A 15,155-nucleotide genomic window follows, 5' to 3' on the forward strand; every position below is an offset into this window, starting at 1 on the left:
CCTGTCGGTGCTCAACCTTCCCTTCCATCCATTGAACTTCACCGCCTTCGCTTCGATGGCCTAACTTCCCGACACCAAACGACCAGGACAACATTTTAGACATTCTCCGATAACATCATCAATTGCACCCTCTTTTCCGCTTCGCTCTCTTTTGTCTGCTGTCCTACATCAAGATCAACCTTTTTCTCGGGAACCTCTAGCACCCAATTATCATCATGGCTGAAAAGCCCGCCCCTGACAACAACGGGTACATCCCCGGCAACGACGGCTGGACACGGACGCGCAACTGGTTCCGCATCTTGACCAACCAGATGAACGACCAAGGCAAAGAACAGTACCGACAGTCAATGAGCAAGCTGCACGAAGAGCGCGATTGCAAGCGGTGCGAAGCAGACCGTGACTATCTCCTCCAATACAGTACGTTTCTTTTTTTCCCCAACCGCCCGGATCATTACTTCCATGTCCCGCGCATACTACTTGGATTGAAAAGTAAAAAGCTGATCTCCTAATAAGGCCCCATCATCCGCTTCCTCCGCACAAATATCCAGCAATTATCCCCAGACTCGGACATCAACGCCAGCAACATCCGCTGCCGGCGATGCGATAAGCGCCAGAACGGCGGCTTCGAGCCCGGTTACGGCATCCAGATCTGCGCCAACGAGATGCGCAATCAGAGCCATTTGGAAGATACCATGGCGCATGAGATGGTTCATGCGTATGACCATTTGCGATTTAAAGTCGATAGAGGAAATCTGCGACACCAGGCCTGTACAGAGGTATGTCACATATATCGCCAATGTGTTATAGTCATTCTTCTCCCTACGTTCCTGGAAAATATTGTGCAACCGGAACCGGTGCATATTTTTTTGGGTGGGGGGGACGCCATAGACTATAATGCTTTAGAAAGCAAAATGCTAATGCGGAAATTCAGATTCGCGCATCCACGTTGAGTGGCGAATGCAGGTTCACCCGCGAATTCTTCACGCGCGGCCAATGGAAAATCACCGAACAATTGCAAGAATGCGTACGACGACGAGCGACATTATCCATGATGGGCCGGCCGGGCGTCAAGGATGACGTGCATGCCGCTCGTGTGGTGAATGAAGTCTGGGACAGCTGTTTCTCAGATACTCGGCCTTTTGATGAGATTTACCGCTGATACTTACCTTTTCTTCTCTTCTTTGTTTATATATCCTTTTTTATTTTTCTCCATGTAACCTTTTATATAAAGGTTTGACGAATCTGCTCGCCAATTCTCAATTTCTCCTCTTTGCAAATCGTATCGGTAATTGGCATCATATACCTTACCCAGCATCATACCGTCTCATTACCGATCACTGTTCAAGCGGATCTTTCACTTCCACTGGCTTTATGAAGAAAATAAGTCTCTTGTATTATTATCATATGTATCATAGCATTTCTGCATCATCCGGGCCGAGGAGAAAAAAAAGTAAAGAAACAAAAATCAGAACGCTGGCACCCGGCGCCATTGCGCCAATGGATCAAATAGAAAAATCTCCACATTCTTCTTAAGTTTCCTCCACGGAAACTCCCCCCCTAAAAAAGAGCGGCAAACGGATCCAGATCCAATTCGTGCAACATTGTGTTAACCCTGCGAGACTCCGTGTCCTATAAAACTCCAGTCCAGCCCACTCCAGTCCAATCCAACCCAAAAACACTCATCCATAAGTCGCAAAATGATAAAAGAAACTTTGATAGCGCCAATAAGAGCAAATGATTATTTAGCAGCAGCCTGGGTGGCAGTGGGCAAAGTGCGCGGTTTGTTTTCCACACTGCGCTTGCTGCTATCTGAGCTCCGCTGGGTAGCGCGCTCGCCTTTGACGCAGTATTTGACAATCCAGGGATGGACTTGGACGTCTTCTAGGGGGATACGTTTCTGGGGATCCAACACGAGGAGCTAAACCGAGCAAATGTTAGCAGAAGAAAATTTCACCCAATGGAACGTATAAATTTTTTCCGAAGAAAAGAGTGGGATGAACAAAAGCACGTATAATTTTTGTCGAGGAAAAGAATGGGATGAAGAAAAAGGCAACCAAAAACATACCCGCTTAATCAAGTCCCTGGCCTCGGGACTAACAAATGACGGAATGGTCATTTCACCGCGCGCAATACGGCGCTGCGTCATGACAGGGGTGTCCTCAAAGGGCGCTTCTCCGACGAGAAACTCGTACGTGAGGACGCCCAAGCTCCACAGGTCGACTTTTTCACTGTAAAAGTTGTCTGCGCTGCCGGGCTTGATCATCTCCGGGGGCAGATAATCGAGCGTGCCGCACATGGTTTTGCGTCGGTTGTTGGGCGCATGCACACTCCAGCCGAAATCAGCGATTTTGAGCTCGCCGTGGATGCCGACCAGGATATTCTCGGGCTTGATGTCTCTGTGCATGACGTGTTTTCTGTGCAAGTACAGCAATGCAGCTGCCATTTGTGCAATATACTGCGCGGCCTTCCACTCGGGAAAGCGCACTTCTTTGCGCAAGTGCTTGTACAGCTCGCCCTTGCCGGCAAACTCGAGGATGAGAAACACTCGCTTGCTGTCGTGGAAGTGGCCGTATAACTTCAAAATGTTGGGGTGTCGGAGGTTACTCTGGATTTCAATCTCCCGACGGAGTTGCTTCTCCACTTTACCCTGTTGCAGTTCGCTCTTGTGAAGGACTTTGAGGGCGCAGACGAAGCCCGAGCTACGCTCTTTGGCAAGATACACGCGTCCGAATTTGCCTTTGCCGAGGGGTTTTCCGATCTCGAACATTCCGAGATGGAAGTTTCGTGGGAGGTTGGGCTGTTCGTAGAGTGGGTTGGAGAGGCGCTGGGCGGCAGCGGCGGCGGCAGCGGAGGCTTCACCGGATTTGCGCACGGTAGACATTGCGCCGGCGCCATCTTTGCGCGGTGAGGTAGGGACGGGTGGAGGAGGCATTTGTGATTTGCGCCATTGTGCTTGGGCCGCTTGCGAAGGGACCTTGACCGTGGTGATTGTGGTGTTTGTTGTAGAGGGATGAGTGTTTTGAAGAGCAATCTTGAGGAGATTGGCGCGGTTGGTGGCCGTGCTGAGGCGACTTGAGGAGGCAAGGCCTGTGAGAGACATGGCGGTTGAGAGGGAACCCTTCTGGTTTTGTTAATATGTTTTTTGTGGGAAATGGTATTGGATGAAGGATTTCGATTCAGTTGGAAGAATAGATACCTTTGGTTTCTGGTAAAGACTTGGGCGCTTTGGCTGGTCGTTTTCATCGTTGACAGCAAGATGCTCGAAACGAGCTTCCAGCGTGCGGTTGGTCATGGTGGGCGTCAAAGGTGTGGAGGTTAGTATATTACTTGCTGGGTAATCTCCGCACTGAAGCAAGAATATCTTGGGATAATCTTTGGCTTATCCTCAAAACCTTTTGAGGGGAACTCAAGCTGGAATAAGTGCTGTGGTGATTAGTGTCGAATGGTGGTTGTAGTGTTGTCGTTGAAGGCATCTATAAGTCTTCAGAAGAGGAGGCGGACAAGAGAGGGCAGTCCCAGCGAGTAAACAAATGGCTACCCGAGGGACCGTCCACACGACAACGGCGCTAGGCCATTTACAGTTTAGCTCAACAACACTCTCCGATTTTCCCGTGCCGATCGCTTTTCTCTATCGCATCTAATCCATCTAATCAGATTGTCTTCATCACCGTTGCAGCTTCAATTCTAAGAGCTCTCAAGGCTCCAAGGCTGAAGCGTCACTGCACCCACAATGGACTGAAATTCAGTCAAATGACATCTTCATTTTTCATTTAATCTCATATCTCTTCTACGCACATATTTAACTTGAAAAGAAATCCACAGCACATATATCGCTTCGACACTTGACAATGCAAGCGCATTTCCCCTCCCCCGCCAATGCGGGGAACTCAATCCGCCTGCGCGGCTTCACAATCACCACACGCAAACTTCCTATATTAAAAGCCGGACCGATCGAAGATATGACAGATAAACTCGGAATCAACCCCCCGGAAATGATCTTTGGTGATAACCTCGTAGCCATCGAGCACGAGACGAGCGGCTGGGGAATCCAATTCAATGCGTTTGATGCGCTGGACAGAGTAGACAAGACTGGACAGTCGATGCTGCAAGTGGCATATTCAAAAGAGTGGCAGCGGAATCGGTACGTTTGGCTTCATGACCAATAATTTTGCAGTCATCTTCCCGCGCTAGTATCTGTTCGTCGGGTTGAATCGCAGTCCTGAGAGATTTATCTATTCCCAGCATAGAGTTTTTGGTCGTAGACTAGGTGGAACGGAACAAGCAGGCTAATATACCCATTTCAATCTTTGCAGAGAAAAGGTTCACGAAGGGATCAAAGAAGTCGTCAAGCCGTTTGACTGGTCCTACAGCACAGACTACAAAGGCACAACTACATCCTCGGGACCGACGTTCCAACCCTCAGAGACGCGAATCCCGCTCGAGCTCTTAAAAAGGCCTGACCCAATAAAATTCTTCGATGATGTTGTACTGTATGAAGATGAGCTGGCGGATAATGGCATTGCCATGTTTTCAGTCAAGGTTCGAGTCATGCCAGATCGATTACTCCTCCTTTGCCGATTTTTCATGCGCTTGGATGATGTCGTGTTCAGGATACGGGACACAAGAGTATTCGTGGAATTTGGGACAGGAGATGTGATACGGGAATACATTGCGAGAGAAGAGAAATTTGATACGGTTCGGAGGGTAGGTTTCTGCTTTGTTATTCAATGCGGCCGATGAAGCGCTGGAAGACTTGGAGAAGCTAACATTGAGCAGAAACTTGCCATTACGAGAGAAGATGTCCCTGCGCTGATGCGTGATTCGAATCGATTGTCAGAGCTGCTTCCCATTGTGGATGGAACTCTGGAGCATTTGAATGTGCTGCAGCCTCAAGGCGGTGGCACTGCGTCTGTGGCCGGCGCAACGTAAAGATCATGCGGCCAGGGATGATAAAATTTAAACATGGGATTATCTATTTGCATCTTTGCATGATGCTTGACGCACGGAAGACGATGGGACTTATTTCTTTACAAATGTACATATATTATAGCGAAGATTATTTTGCTAAAATTGACATACTTTAATCATTAACCCTCGAAAATTTTCGACTTAAATTCTAGAATATTTATACTGCTTTTTACAGAAGATCTCAGCAAAACTATCTATTTCATGCATATAAAACCTAAACTCAGATGAACATGTCAAGCCTTGATAATTGCCACCAATGGAAACGAAAACAAATCAAGTCATGACGTTGTAGAGACGAGTCGAGTTGAGTTGAAACGAAAGCGGTCGGGGATCGGGAGTTGGTCCGAACACCAAAAAGTCCCTGTTCCGTCTGTCTGTCTGTCTTTGGCCTCAAAGGTAGGTACTCACCACGACCATTTCTTGTCAACCTCAACTCTCACCAATTTTCACAGCCATTGCTATCCTGCGAATACTCAATTCCCATCGCAATGGCTTCACAAAAGCCCTGCGCAGCGTGTCTGCGTTTATTGAGAAGAAATAACGTCGCTGTATGTCAATGCCTGGACGCCTCTCTCCATTCTTTTCCGTCTTTATTTTCCGCTTTCATGTGCTTGAAGAGCAATTGATCTGGTCTTGCCTCTTTTCTACTCCAGTCTCTTTTGTTTTTTATCATTGCCATCTTGAATCAAGCATGATTAAACATAACCTTCTGGCCAAACTTCAAAGCACAATCCGAAATTGCAGACCACAGCACTAACACGTCTTTCAAACAGCCACGAACTCTTCAGTCTCCCTCCATTTCCTCCTCACGCGCAGCCTCGTCTCTCCGCGCCTTCTCGACAACATTATCAAACCGCAATGCTGGCTCTTCAAGCTCGACTTCGACCTCGAGCTCCAACTCCAGCTCAGCAGACTCATCCCCCGTCAAGCCGCTGCCGAAAAGCGCATACAGCAGCGCCGGCACCACGACACGACTTGCGCAAGAAGTGCGCCGCCGCGCCGGCGGCACGACAGAAACCTACGTCGCATACGGTGCGACAAAGGCACTATTCACAGAATGCGCGCGCCACGCAGACTACAACATCCCACAATTAAAGGGCAAGACGTATCGAACTGAAGACGTGCCCAAGACCGCCGCGGGCGAAGATCTGGGCGTTGGCACCGGATGGTGGTACGAATGTACGTTTTCTCCCACTCCCCTTCCTCCTCATCCTCCTATTCCTCCCCCTTCTTCTCCTTTTCCATCCTCTCTTTCCCCTGAATCTACTTCTTCGAACCAAAAGAGGGTCTTTCAAAGAATTCTGCCAATGCTAACATACAACTGTTGCAGCCCTCGGTCTGCAACCTACATTCAACACCTGGGCCCAAATCACTTTCCTCAACATGTACCTCTTCACCGTGCGGTTCCGGTGTTTCCACCCTTCGCACGCCCAAGCGTGGCACCAGCACTTACTCGACCACTTCTTCTACGCCGCCGAGGACCGCATGGCCGACCAGCACGGGCTCTACTCGCGCGGCATTCGGAACAAGTACCTCAAGGACCTTTTCGTGCAATGGCGTGGCGCCGTCGCAGGCTACGACGAAGGGCTGGTCAAAGGCGACGCGGTCGTCGCCACGGCGATCTGGCGTAACATTTTCAAGGCCGACCCGGAAGTCGACTGGACCCGCGTCGCCCAGGTCGTGTCGTACCTGCGCCGCGTACTCAAGGGTCTAGATGGCCTTCCCGACGACATGGTGGTCAGTGGCAAAGTCAGGTTTACGAATCCTGGAAAAGAGGATGTTGTGGTCGCAAAGGAGAGCGCGGGCATCAAGGCCCCGTTTACGAGGGAAGATGACGAGGCTGCGAAAGTGACGATTGAGGAAATGGCCAAGCAGAAGGAGGAGGAAAAACGGAAGCGGTGATTAGAGATACAGGGGGTTGTCTGAAGAGAAAAGGCACGGCCGGAGAGGGTGAAAGTTGTGACGCGAAAGGGGGATGGAATGATGGCGAAAAGCCGCGGCAGAGTGGGGTGAGGAGAAAAAGGGGAAGGACTGGCAGAGTGCATCATGTTGATGTTTCGAGATAATTTGTTGAACAAAGGACAAAGCCCAGGCTCATAATCCTGTAATTAAGTATTTCCTTGCACGTATTTTTCTATTTTACCTACCCGTATCTGTATATTAGTACTGTCTTGTACAGTATATTACAAAGTAGTACCCAGCCCAGTCTGTTTCCTTTTCTTTCTGTATCAAATCCGAAAACTCATCTCTCAAATCATTTTAATCACTCCCCGAAGATATCACTGTAGAAGTTGATTGCGAGATACACATCACTTCGTCACTGCAGCTGCTCGAAGGACTAACAAGTCCAACAAGGACACAAGGAAAAGAAACGAAAAGGAGAGAATTTGAAAGAATCATAAATTAAGGATAATAAATGATAAATCAAGGATGGAATAGCGTACATGTGCAAACGTTGAAATGGGTATCACATCAACATATCTCGACTGGAAAGAGATCTTTTGTAGGAAAAAAGCGACGCCAGGAGTAAGGGATCTGATCCAAATATGATAAAAGCATGACACCACCGCCGAGGAGCAGCCCGAATATGGGTCAATATAGCAAATGAAGGTGAGCCACCACCACCACTACAACAACAACAGCAGCAGTAGCAAGGCTAGGTCCTGCGTAAGCTTGCTCTCCGACCCTGCAGTGCTTCTGCTACTGGTGTAGAAGTTCGACTCTCGCTGGATCCGCGCATTGGGGTTCCCTCGACCGACCTCCGCGTCTCGGCGAGGAAGAGTTTGCTCTTCTGCCTAAGACCTTTCTGTTCTTCGGGATTAAGTAGTCTTCTGACGATGCGGGCATCGAGAATCCTTTCCTCGTCGTCATGTTTCCCCTCCTTCTCAGTCTTCGGCCAAACGTAGCCGTACAGTTTACTATGACGTTCGCAGCGAGGACAGGACATGCGAGCGCCTTCCCATGCGTCGAGTTGGACAAAGTATTCTGAGCAGTTGGAGCATTCGAGCCAGAGATTGGATTTGTTGCTGAGGAGAAGTGGTGAGAGGATGTAATCACCTGGTGTGCGCACCATGGGCCCTTGAGGTTCGGGAGATGGAAGGGGCGTGGATTTGCGTCGATGGATGCGTTCGAGGGTCGTCTTGGGGCGTGGGAGGACAGTCATATTGGTGTCATCAAGAAGCTCGTCCGGCGGAGGAAGGGAGAGTTCAGAGGGTGATGGGTTATTGAGGTTGATATCAGGAATCAGATCGGCGGAGGGGTTTTCAGATGCGTTAGTGAGGCTGATGAGAGAAGCGGGGCCATTGATGGCGGGGGGTTGATCGTGTTGATTTGTGATAGAGGCAGTGTCCGTCACAGAGTTTTTTATTGTATCGGCCGCAGCGGAGATGGCCGATTCCACAGACACTGGTGGCTGAACGACCTGTTGGATCGGAGAGCCGGGCTCTTCTAGGAACGACGGAACTGGCTGCATGAGATGTTGATCGGGCCCCGGTGTGCTGCTGTAACTGGTGTTTTGTGTATCTAGTCTATCCGGAGTATCTTTGTTTTGAGCTAGGAATTCTGTGGCATCATACTGCTCCGTCTTGATATATGGGATGGCGTCGTTTCGAGTTTTGCCAAGATCACTTTCTTCAAACTTTTCCGGCTGTTCCGATTGCCGTCGAGACTGATGTGGCCCAGAGAATGCCGAGCGTCCAGTCAAGGATGTTGCCTCGGTAGACTGTGCAGAGATTTGAGACATCTCGTAGACTGAGGAGGAAGGAGAATCGTGCTCTTGAATACCAAGCAGCTCTGCCCTGCTCCCTCCAGTTGATGGATCCTTAGTTGATTCGTTCGCAATATGCTGGTCGCTGGACAAGCCTGATTTGCCTCCAGTTATTGGCTCGTCAACGGGCCCAACCATGGATTCATGAGCTTCAAATATCTGACGTGTCTCAGCCTTTGGCTGAACAGACAAAGAAGATCTCCTCCGCTTAGACGGCGGCTCCTGGGACTGTTCCGGCGTCATTGGCAACGGCGTGGTCGATTCGCGACTAATCGCATATTTGCGCTTGCGCCTAAACGAATAAGGAGTTGACTGATCCGGCTCCTCGCCTTCAGAACCATTCAGCGGTTTTGGCGTCGGCATTTGACTTGCACCATCTGCCCAACCATTTCGGCCAAGATCTTCGCACGTCTTGCAGAGACATTCGCAGTTTCCTTCACCGAAATAGTTCTCGCCATAGCTCACAGTAATTTCCTGCCCTACCGGAATGTCTCGCACGGCGACAACCCCCATTCCTTGGGACCCGCTGGTCGTGAGACGAGCGTTGGCATTGCAGTCGTGATTTGCAAATCGAGCTGGTCCAAGAAATAGCATGGGCGTCTTCTTGCGGCTAGACATGACAATGCTAAAGTCGCGACGTCGAAGATCAAGATCCTGCTCTTCTTCCTTGGTCATGGATACCTGCACGCCAGTCAAGTATTTGATCGGCTCTCCTTTTCTAATAATCTTCCGGGCGGTAATAGATGCTTCATAAGTCGTAATCGTGTAGCGGTTCGTAGTTGTAATCTCAAATGGCGCATCTGGCATGTAGATGTTGATATATCTCTTTAAATGTCTCCGGAAATTTTCCTTTTCTCTTGGAGATTTGAGTGAAGCCGTAAATCTGCGAAGGCCGCTTAGCTGAAGAAGCTGTAACTCGGCTTTGGCAGGATCCTTTCCCACAATCACAGAATGTTGAAGAATAGGTGCCACGTCTTCCTCGCGTACGCCTCTGCAAGGAAAATACTTCGTGCGATTTTTGCGAATGGTGGTCCAGAAATAAACCTGTCATTTGTGCTTTCAATTAGCTAAACGGTGCTTCCTCACTACCATGTTATAAAAGGACGTACACGGTCCACAAGAGTATCAGTTAGAAGATCGTCATAAGTCGCCAATTGACTAAGCGTCAATCGGTCATTCTTTAAAGGTGGGCTCTTGGAGGGCATTTTTAAAAAAGAGAGGGAGACAGGTTTGAAACGATGACCATGTAAGTATTCGTAGGGGAGATAAAGCTCTCATTCAATGATGCCTTTGGCTGGTAGCCAGGGCTTAGACGAGAGTGAAGGAAAAGGAGTGACGCTATGAAAGATTGAGTCAAGATAAGAAGGCGGTTTCCATAAGTGTAAGCCTTATAACGAACATGACGACGAAAGGAGTGTAAGACCCAATCATAGGAGAGGGTTTATTGAATAATTATCGCCAGGGAGGCTGGTGATAATTGAACTTGGACCGGCAACAATAGCAGTCCAGAATGAGGTCAGTGCGAGAGGTAAAGGGTGTCCGGGGATGGTGTGCTGATCCAGCTTGAACTCAGTCTGTATGTTTCGGCCACCGCGCCGACATGCGCTAAGACTCGGCATCTTCCACTTCCCGCTGCCAGAGACAACTTTTGGGGATCATCAATCACAAAAGACAAACGACTGGCTAGTGGCCTGAAGGCGTAGCCCAAGATGATTCAATTGAAGGTACTGTTGAAAGATCTTTGATTTCATGTAAATTAATAATTATATACTAACTGCTCGTTCCTAATAGACGATGCTTAATTGCATCGACAACTCTGGCGCTGCCGTTGTCGAATGCGCCAAAGTTCTACGCATGAAGAAGGCTGCCGGCATTGGTAGGCTGAACGCTTCACCCCGGATCGGCGAACAGTGCTGACATGTGCTCAAAGGTGACCGTATTGTCGTGGTTGTTCAAAAGCAGCGATCTTTTGGTCCTGAGTCTGGACCTGGCTCTTCCGTTTCTATCTCGGCTGCCAACAAGGTCCGACGAGGAGATATTCGACATGCTGTCATCGTCCGAACTGCCAAGCAGCACCAGAGACCAGACGGTAGCGTTGTCAAATTTGACGACAATGCCTGCGTGCTGATCAACAAATCTGGAGACCCCATTGGATCGAGAATAAACGGTGAGCGACGACCCTTGATGTTGTGAACCATATGGTTATGTGGCACGGAGCGTTGCCTTCACCCGCGCTCATATTTTCTGCCTTGGAATATAATTTTCTAGCATGACAGTAGAGAAGGTTTTCGCTGACAGATTAACAGGTATCGTTGGTGCTGAGCTGCGCAATAAGAAGTGGTCCAAGATCCTGTCTCTGGCACCCATGCACCTGTAGACTAAACTTGCACGGAACGGAGTTATTGAGGTTGGATTTACTATGTATCATATTTTCTTAAACATAGCCTACAAATAGAGGCTTGGATATCTAATGCGTTGTAAAATCAAAAACGCTTTTAATTTCAAAGAATGCTCCTCATCTAATATCCCTACTCAAGTTTCCAAAACGCCCATTGAAACCCTAAACAACCCCAAAGATATCAAGTTGAACGCATAGTGGCGGGTTCGTATGCGCCTAATTGGGCGCCGATGCAAAAGACGGAAAGACAGGTATGTCCTAGGTTAAAAGAAAATATTGCCGCAACTGCAGCAGACGTAGAAAAGTTTCTGCAAGCAGAACCAGGTCAGTGGACATTCGAGGAGCGACGAGGCGCAAATATCTGCTCACCATTCCGGTCTCTGCAGAACGTTGTTGAGATTGGAAAAATACCGCTTCGGTCTCGCTGCAGCTCGGGCACTGCTTGTTCGACCTCGGCAGCTATGATAAGAAGACCACTTGTCAGCATATATTCCAAGAAGCAAGCCTTAGGTGCTCATCTCCGTCTCATCTCCATCATCTGGTGCATCGAGGAAAATGCCATGACTATGACAGTCAGAGCCTGCCTCCATGGATTCCCCGCATACAACACACACTATCTCCTGACCGCAGAGCGTGCAAAACTCGGGCAGACCAACCGTAGGATCGGAACCGACGTCTGTCGTTACTCCTGCCGTTTCGGCCACATTTGTGGAGAGGTTGTTGCGAAAGACGCAGGATGAGGTAGCGGGCTCGCTGAACTGACAGGTTCGACAGGCGAACATGAGCGTATTGCTAAGACGATCTTCCTTGGGGTAAAGCATGTTGGAACTGTTGCGATCTTGCGTTAGCTGAATTCTCGATCAAGACGAAGGTCTACAGGTAAAGAAGACGTACCATTCGCGGCAGAATCGGAAAGTGATTTGCTCACTGCCTCCTTGCTGGCCGTTTGCCGGAGCTGGAGAAGCAGACATGATAAAGGCTTTCGAGATCGGGTGAATCGATTCAATAGAGATGCTTGTCAGAACTTGTTATTCCAAATCCGATTTGGACAAGACGATGGTAGATTTTGCTGAAGTCAAAGTCGAACAGGTCGTAGAAGTCTTGTAAAGAATTCGAGTGAGGAGAAAAAGCGACGTGGAAATCGTATTCAATAAACTCGGACAATTGTCGAGAGGATGAATGTGATGCTAAAGCGTTGCCACTTAGTCAGCTAGCAGCTTGGCCGAGACCTGTTGGTTGACGGGCAGAGGAGATCGGGAAGGAACGATGGAGAAATGCGCTAAACCACTACAGGGAGGGGCACCAGGCACAAGTTTGCAGGTCACATGGAATCCCATAGAACCCGGCGCTAATCCCCATTAGAAGCACGGAAATGCTGGGGATGTGCGGTTAAGAAAGGTAGCTGTGCATCACGCTTTCCAGTTAATTCTTTTAACTGGCCTTTGGCGAGGACTAGTAGGCATTGGGTAACTGCTCTAACCTGTCAAGAGATACGGCTGACCCTTAAGCTGCCAGCAAGTTGATAGACAGACCCCAGAACCCCACCGGATTCCCCTCGTTGACACTTTTAAGGTTTCTGTCCTTCCCCTTGGTGTGGAGAGCCACTTGATGTTCTGACATAACTTGCGAAAGGTATCATATAAATACCCTTCAAAGAGCCGCATTTCCCTAGATTGCTCCAGTTTCTTGGGCTCACCCAATCGCCTTGCCAACCCAATTTCTCTGACTGCAGAAGCTAAGAGAGCTCTTCCAGTGCACCTTATTGCCCAGCGACCTGCTTCGACTCAACTATCAAACAACCAACGTAGATTTGCCGCATATAATTTTTGTCGCCATGGTATGTACCATAATATTCTTCTTTGATACGTGTGAGAATGAGAATGCCGATCATATATTGATCCGTCAATGCAAAATGCTTTGTTGCTTGCTTTACACAACAGACTGTTTCCAATAGCTGACGCTGGTCAATCTCAAGGCAGAGACTGGACTCCCCGAGGGTTGGGAGGTTAGACACTCCAACTCGAAGAATCTCCCATATTATTTCAATTCTAGCACGAAGGAGTCGCGATGGGAGGCTCCTGCTGGCACCGATATCGACAAGCTGAAGATGTACATGGCCCAGTACCACAGCGCCGCTCAAATCGGCCGCGATGGTGTCGGCTCAGGAGCAGGCAAAATTCGAGCCAGTCACCTATTGATCAAACACCGGGACAGTCGACGGCCGAGCAGCTGGAGAGAACCTGAAATTACCAGACCAAAGGAGGAGGCTATCGCTACTCTTCTGGGCCATGAGGCGCGGATCCGCTCTGGTCAGGTCAGCTTGGGCGACCTTGCTGTTTCCGAGTCGGATTGCAGTTCTGCCCGGAAACGTGGTGACCTGTAGGTCCACTGAAGGAAAAAGCTCATGGAGCGTTCTGCTGACATTCAATGCAGGGGTTATTTTGGACGAGGAGAGATGCAAAAGGAATTCGAGGACGCCGCGTTTGCTTTGAAGCCCGGCGAGGTGAGCCATGTGGTAGAGACGGCTTCTGGAGTGCATCTGATTGAAAGGTTCGTACTGAATACCTATATTCCCTTATCAGAATCTTCTTGTTGCTGCTCAATATTATTATTGCCTGAATGACCGTCTTTTCTGACCAACTGTAATAGGCTTGAGTAGAAAGTATCACATGAAGAACCCAGGAACTTACGTCTGGCCTCATCCCGACAGAGATGACTGGATTGGATGCGCCTTTATCTTGATAGTTTGATGATTGGTCGCTGTATTGTTAATGCACAATGCACCAGTTTGCGAATCTAGGAAAACAAATACTAAAGTATGTGATCTGATGCTTTTTTCCGGTATATCTTCTTGGACCATGATATCACTCATGTGCGATTTGCATGCTTAGTCGTCAAAAAATGCCATTCTGCTATTACCATTGTTTGCACAGCCGCCTGATTAACCGCTGCCTGTCCGTGTCAGTGGTGACCAACGTCTAATTGTCCATCACCCGGTCCCTCTCCGTTGTGAACGACATCATGAAGCCCGTTCCTGTTCACACTCCATCCCCTGTTTACTTCGCTTCTTGACTCCGCCTTCTCCAATCTCCAATCTGCTCTTGGAAATATTATCAAGCAGAAATATCTTGTTCAATCATTTCTCTTTATTCATCACAGACCAGAATCTGAGGCCAATTCGTCAAATTTCTCCAAGATGTCTCGCCCTTCCTCCAGGATGTTTCGCCCTTCCGTGCTTTCGCATGTTAAGGAAGGAGCATACGATGATACGACTTCTCATCGAAGAGACGTTCGAGTGTGGATGGTGACGAGAAATCTCGAGATCCGCCTGCCAACCCCCCTAATCAAGGAGCTTAGAGACGCTGGATACATATATGCTCACATCATTAGAGCGCTGGAGATGCTTGAGGAAGGTGCCGACTTTATTGCGGCTACTGTCCCACTGAATCCCGCCCGACTGTACTCTCATGAACTCGTCATGGAGTGGAGAGTCGATAGGCAGTGGGTATACGACTGCATCTACTGCCCCTTTTGGGAGAAGTACGAGGACGTCAAGGATGTGTGGGATACGGAGCAACGACGAGGTACCCTCCCTCGCGCCACTATTGAATTCAACGATTTCTTGAAGAGCAAGACCCCTCTTTGGGACAGTGTCGAGAAGCGTATGAGGGAACTTCGGGAGCTTTGCCCACAGGATCTTCTCAAATGAGGATAAGGAAACAGCTGCGGTGCTGGTCCGTCATTGCACCATCATGCTCGGTAGGTATATTTGTTTATTGTGCATTATTTTGTTGGCTTCTCTGATTTACTGATTCGTTCTCTCTTCGACAAACAGACACTCCAATTAATGACCACCTCCTATGACGGATTTACTACAATAGCGCCTTTAAAAAGTTCCACGGCTCGAAGTCTTCTTATGTTTGCTGCGTTTCAGTTTCGCTTTCTTAGTCTTTTTTGAAGCTCGACTGGCACTGGCTTATTTTTGCTACTTTTATCAGTGGTGCAACACAGATGTATCTAATT

The 15,155-nt window shown here is 48.8% G+C and overlaps 9 protein-coding genes across 9 annotated transcripts; 6 read left to right on the top strand and 3 right to left on the bottom strand.

Moving 5' to 3' along the window:
• The first annotated feature begins 62 nt into the window (after nucleotides 1-62).
• On the top strand, nucleotides 63-1,559 carry L228DRAFT_283712 (hypothetical protein). Its single transcript, XM_018336140.1, has 3 exons — nucleotides 63-417; nucleotides 514-776; nucleotides 932-1,559. The coding sequence occupies exons 1-3, from the start codon at nucleotides 216-218 to the stop codon at nucleotides 1,157-1,159; spliced, it is 693 nt and encodes a 230-aa protein (XP_018187118.1). The 5' UTR covers nucleotides 63-215; the 3' UTR covers nucleotides 1,160-1,559.
• L228DRAFT_231071 (serine/threonine-protein kinase Eg2) lies at nucleotides 1,384-3,498 on the bottom strand. Its single transcript, XM_018330556.1, has 3 exons — nucleotides 3,197-3,498; nucleotides 2,066-3,121; nucleotides 1,384-1,918 (listed from the first exon to the last, which is right to left on the bottom strand). The coding sequence occupies exons 1-3, from the start codon at nucleotides 3,290-3,292 to the stop codon at nucleotides 1,739-1,741; spliced, it is 1,332 nt and encodes a 443-aa protein (XP_018187119.1). The 5' UTR covers nucleotides 3,293-3,498; the 3' UTR covers nucleotides 1,384-1,738.
• Nucleotides 3,499-3,689: 191 nt separating this feature from the next.
• L228DRAFT_261724 (TIP41-domain-containing protein) lies at nucleotides 3,690-5,052 on the top strand. Its single transcript, XM_018334357.1, has 3 exons — nucleotides 3,690-4,141; nucleotides 4,314-4,704; nucleotides 4,777-5,052. Exons 1-3 carry the CDS (start codon nucleotides 3,849-3,851, stop codon nucleotides 4,927-4,929), a joined length of 837 nt encoding a protein of 278 aa, XP_018187120.1. The 5' UTR covers nucleotides 3,690-3,848; the 3' UTR covers nucleotides 4,930-5,052.
• A 309-nt stretch (nucleotides 5,053-5,361) lies between these two features.
• L228DRAFT_231075 (hypothetical protein) lies at nucleotides 5,362-7,176 on the top strand. The gene is made up of 3 exons (XM_018330557.1): nucleotides 5,362-5,516; nucleotides 5,742-6,147; nucleotides 6,299-7,176. Exons 1-3 carry the CDS (start codon nucleotides 5,457-5,459, stop codon nucleotides 6,868-6,870), a joined length of 1,038 nt encoding a protein of 345 aa, XP_018187121.1. The 5' UTR covers nucleotides 5,362-5,456; the 3' UTR covers nucleotides 6,871-7,176.
• Nucleotides 7,177-7,395: 219 nt separating this feature from the next.
• On the bottom strand, nucleotides 7,396-10,217 carry L228DRAFT_221537 (hypothetical protein). The gene is made up of 2 exons (XM_018330273.1): nucleotides 9,844-10,217; nucleotides 7,396-9,778 (listed from the first exon to the last, which is right to left on the bottom strand). Exons 1-2 carry the CDS (start codon nucleotides 9,937-9,939, stop codon nucleotides 7,625-7,627), a joined length of 2,250 nt encoding a protein of 749 aa, XP_018187122.1. The 5' UTR covers nucleotides 9,940-10,217; the 3' UTR covers nucleotides 7,396-7,624.
• A 173-nt stretch (nucleotides 10,218-10,390) lies between these two features.
• L228DRAFT_248292 (54S ribosomal protein L38, mitochondrial) lies at nucleotides 10,391-11,249 on the top strand. The gene is made up of 4 exons (XM_018332820.1): nucleotides 10,391-10,458; nucleotides 10,526-10,610; nucleotides 10,665-10,901; nucleotides 11,041-11,249. Exons 1-4 carry the CDS (start codon nucleotides 10,444-10,446, stop codon nucleotides 11,109-11,111), a joined length of 408 nt encoding a protein of 135 aa, XP_018187123.1. The 5' UTR covers nucleotides 10,391-10,443; the 3' UTR covers nucleotides 11,112-11,249.
• A 146-nt stretch (nucleotides 11,250-11,395) lies between these two features.
• L228DRAFT_231080 (DNA directed RNA polymerase II 15 kDa subunit) lies at nucleotides 11,396-12,314 on the bottom strand (the record flags this gene model as incomplete). Its single annotated transcript, XM_018330558.1, has 4 exons — nucleotides 12,027-12,314; nucleotides 11,789-11,960; nucleotides 11,502-11,591; nucleotides 11,396-11,440 (listed from the first exon to the last, which is right to left on the bottom strand). The coding sequence occupies exons 1-4, from the start codon at nucleotides 12,101-12,103 to the stop codon at nucleotides 11,396-11,398; spliced, it is 384 nt and encodes a 127-aa protein (XP_018187124.1). The 5' UTR covers nucleotides 12,104-12,314.
• A 389-nt stretch (nucleotides 12,315-12,703) lies between these two features.
• Nucleotides 12,704-14,097, top strand: L228DRAFT_155963 (peptidyl-prolyl cis/trans isomerase). The gene is made up of 6 exons (XM_018329333.1): nucleotides 12,704-12,764; nucleotides 12,886-12,969; nucleotides 13,108-13,511; nucleotides 13,566-13,682; nucleotides 13,782-13,948; nucleotides 14,024-14,097. The coding sequence occupies exons 2-5, from the start codon at nucleotides 12,967-12,969 to the stop codon at nucleotides 13,789-13,791; spliced, it is 534 nt and encodes a 177-aa protein (XP_018187125.1). The 5' UTR covers nucleotides 12,704-12,764; nucleotides 12,886-12,966; the 3' UTR covers nucleotides 13,792-13,948; nucleotides 14,024-14,097.
• A 231-nt stretch (nucleotides 14,098-14,328) lies between these two features.
• L228DRAFT_269041 (hypothetical protein) lies at nucleotides 14,329-14,841 on the top strand (the record flags this gene model as incomplete). Its single annotated transcript, XM_018335227.1, has 1 exon — nucleotides 14,329-14,841. One exon carries the CDS (start codon nucleotides 14,329-14,331, stop codon nucleotides 14,839-14,841), a length of 513 nt encoding a protein of 170 aa, XP_018187126.1.
• Nucleotides 14,842-15,155: the final 314 nt, after the last annotated feature.

This window comes from Xylona heveae, assembly GCF_001619985.1.
Source record: "Xylona heveae TC161 unplaced genomic scaffold L228scaffold_7, whole genome shotgun sequence".
Lineage (NCBI taxonomy): Eukaryota > Fungi > Ascomycota > Xylonomycetes > Xylonales > Xylonaceae > Xylona > Xylona heveae.

Bases quoted from the DNA above. Each gene is read 5' to 3' on its own strand.
- L228DRAFT_231075 (XM_018330557.1), top strand. From the start codon at position 5,457: ATGGCTTCACAAAAGCCCTGCGCAGCGTGTCTGCGTTTATTGAGAAGA. The intron at 5,517-5,741 runs GTATGTCAATGC...TCTTTCAAACAG, and splicing joins TGAGAAGAAATAACGTCGCT to CCACGAACTCTTCAGTCTCC. The intron at 6,148-6,298 runs GTACGTTTTCTC...CAACTGTTGCAG, and splicing joins CACCGGATGGTGGTACGAAT to CCCTCGGTCTGCAACCTACA.
- L228DRAFT_231071 (XM_018330556.1), bottom strand. From the start codon at position 3,292: ATGACCAACCGCACGCTGGAAGCTCGTTTCGAGCATCTTGCTGTCAAC. The intron at 3,122-3,196 runs GTATCTATTCTT...TAACAAAACCAG, and splicing joins GTCTTTACCAGAAACCAAAG to AAGGGTTCCCTCTCAACCGC. The intron at 1,919-2,065 runs GTATGTTTTTGG...TGCTCGGTTTAG, and splicing joins CCAGGGACTTGATTAAGCGG to CTCCTCGTGTTGGATCCCCA.
- L228DRAFT_283712 (XM_018336140.1), top strand. From the start codon at position 216: ATGGCTGAAAAGCCCGCCCCTGACAACAACGGGTACATCCCCGGCAAC. The intron at 418-513 runs GTACGTTTCTTT...TCTCCTAATAAG, and splicing joins TGACTATCTCCTCCAATACA to GCCCCATCATCCGCTTCCTC. The intron at 777-931 runs GTATGTCACATA...GCGGAAATTCAG, and splicing joins GACACCAGGCCTGTACAGAG to ATTCGCGCATCCACGTTGAG.
- L228DRAFT_221537 (XM_018330273.1), bottom strand. From the start codon at position 9,939: ATGCCCTCCAAGAGCCCACCTTTAAAGAATGACCGATTGACGCTTAGT. The intron at 9,779-9,843 runs GTACGTCCTTTT...CACAAATGACAG, and splicing joins CTGATACTCTTGTGGACCGT to GTTTATTTCTGGACCACCAT.
- L228DRAFT_155963 (XM_018329333.1), top strand. The intron at 13,512-13,565 runs GTAGGTCCACTG...CATTCAATGCAG, and splicing joins GCCCGGAAACGTGGTGACCT to GGGTTATTTTGGACGAGGAG.
- L228DRAFT_248292 (XM_018332820.1), top strand. The intron at 10,611-10,664 runs GTAGGCTGAACG...ATGTGCTCAAAG, and splicing joins GAAGAAGGCTGCCGGCATTG to GTGACCGTATTGTCGTGGTT. The intron at 10,902-11,040 runs GTGAGCGACGAC...ACAGATTAACAG, and splicing joins CATTGGATCGAGAATAAACG to GTATCGTTGGTGCTGAGCTG.
- L228DRAFT_261724 (XM_018334357.1), top strand. From the start codon at position 3,849: ATGCAAGCGCATTTCCCCTCCCCCGCCAATGCGGGGAACTCAATCCGC. The intron at 4,142-4,313 runs GTACGTTTGGCT...CAATCTTTGCAG, and splicing joins AAAGAGTGGCAGCGGAATCG to AGAAAAGGTTCACGAAGGGA. The intron at 4,705-4,776 runs GTAGGTTTCTGC...AACATTGAGCAG, and splicing joins AATTTGATACGGTTCGGAGG to AAACTTGCCATTACGAGAGA.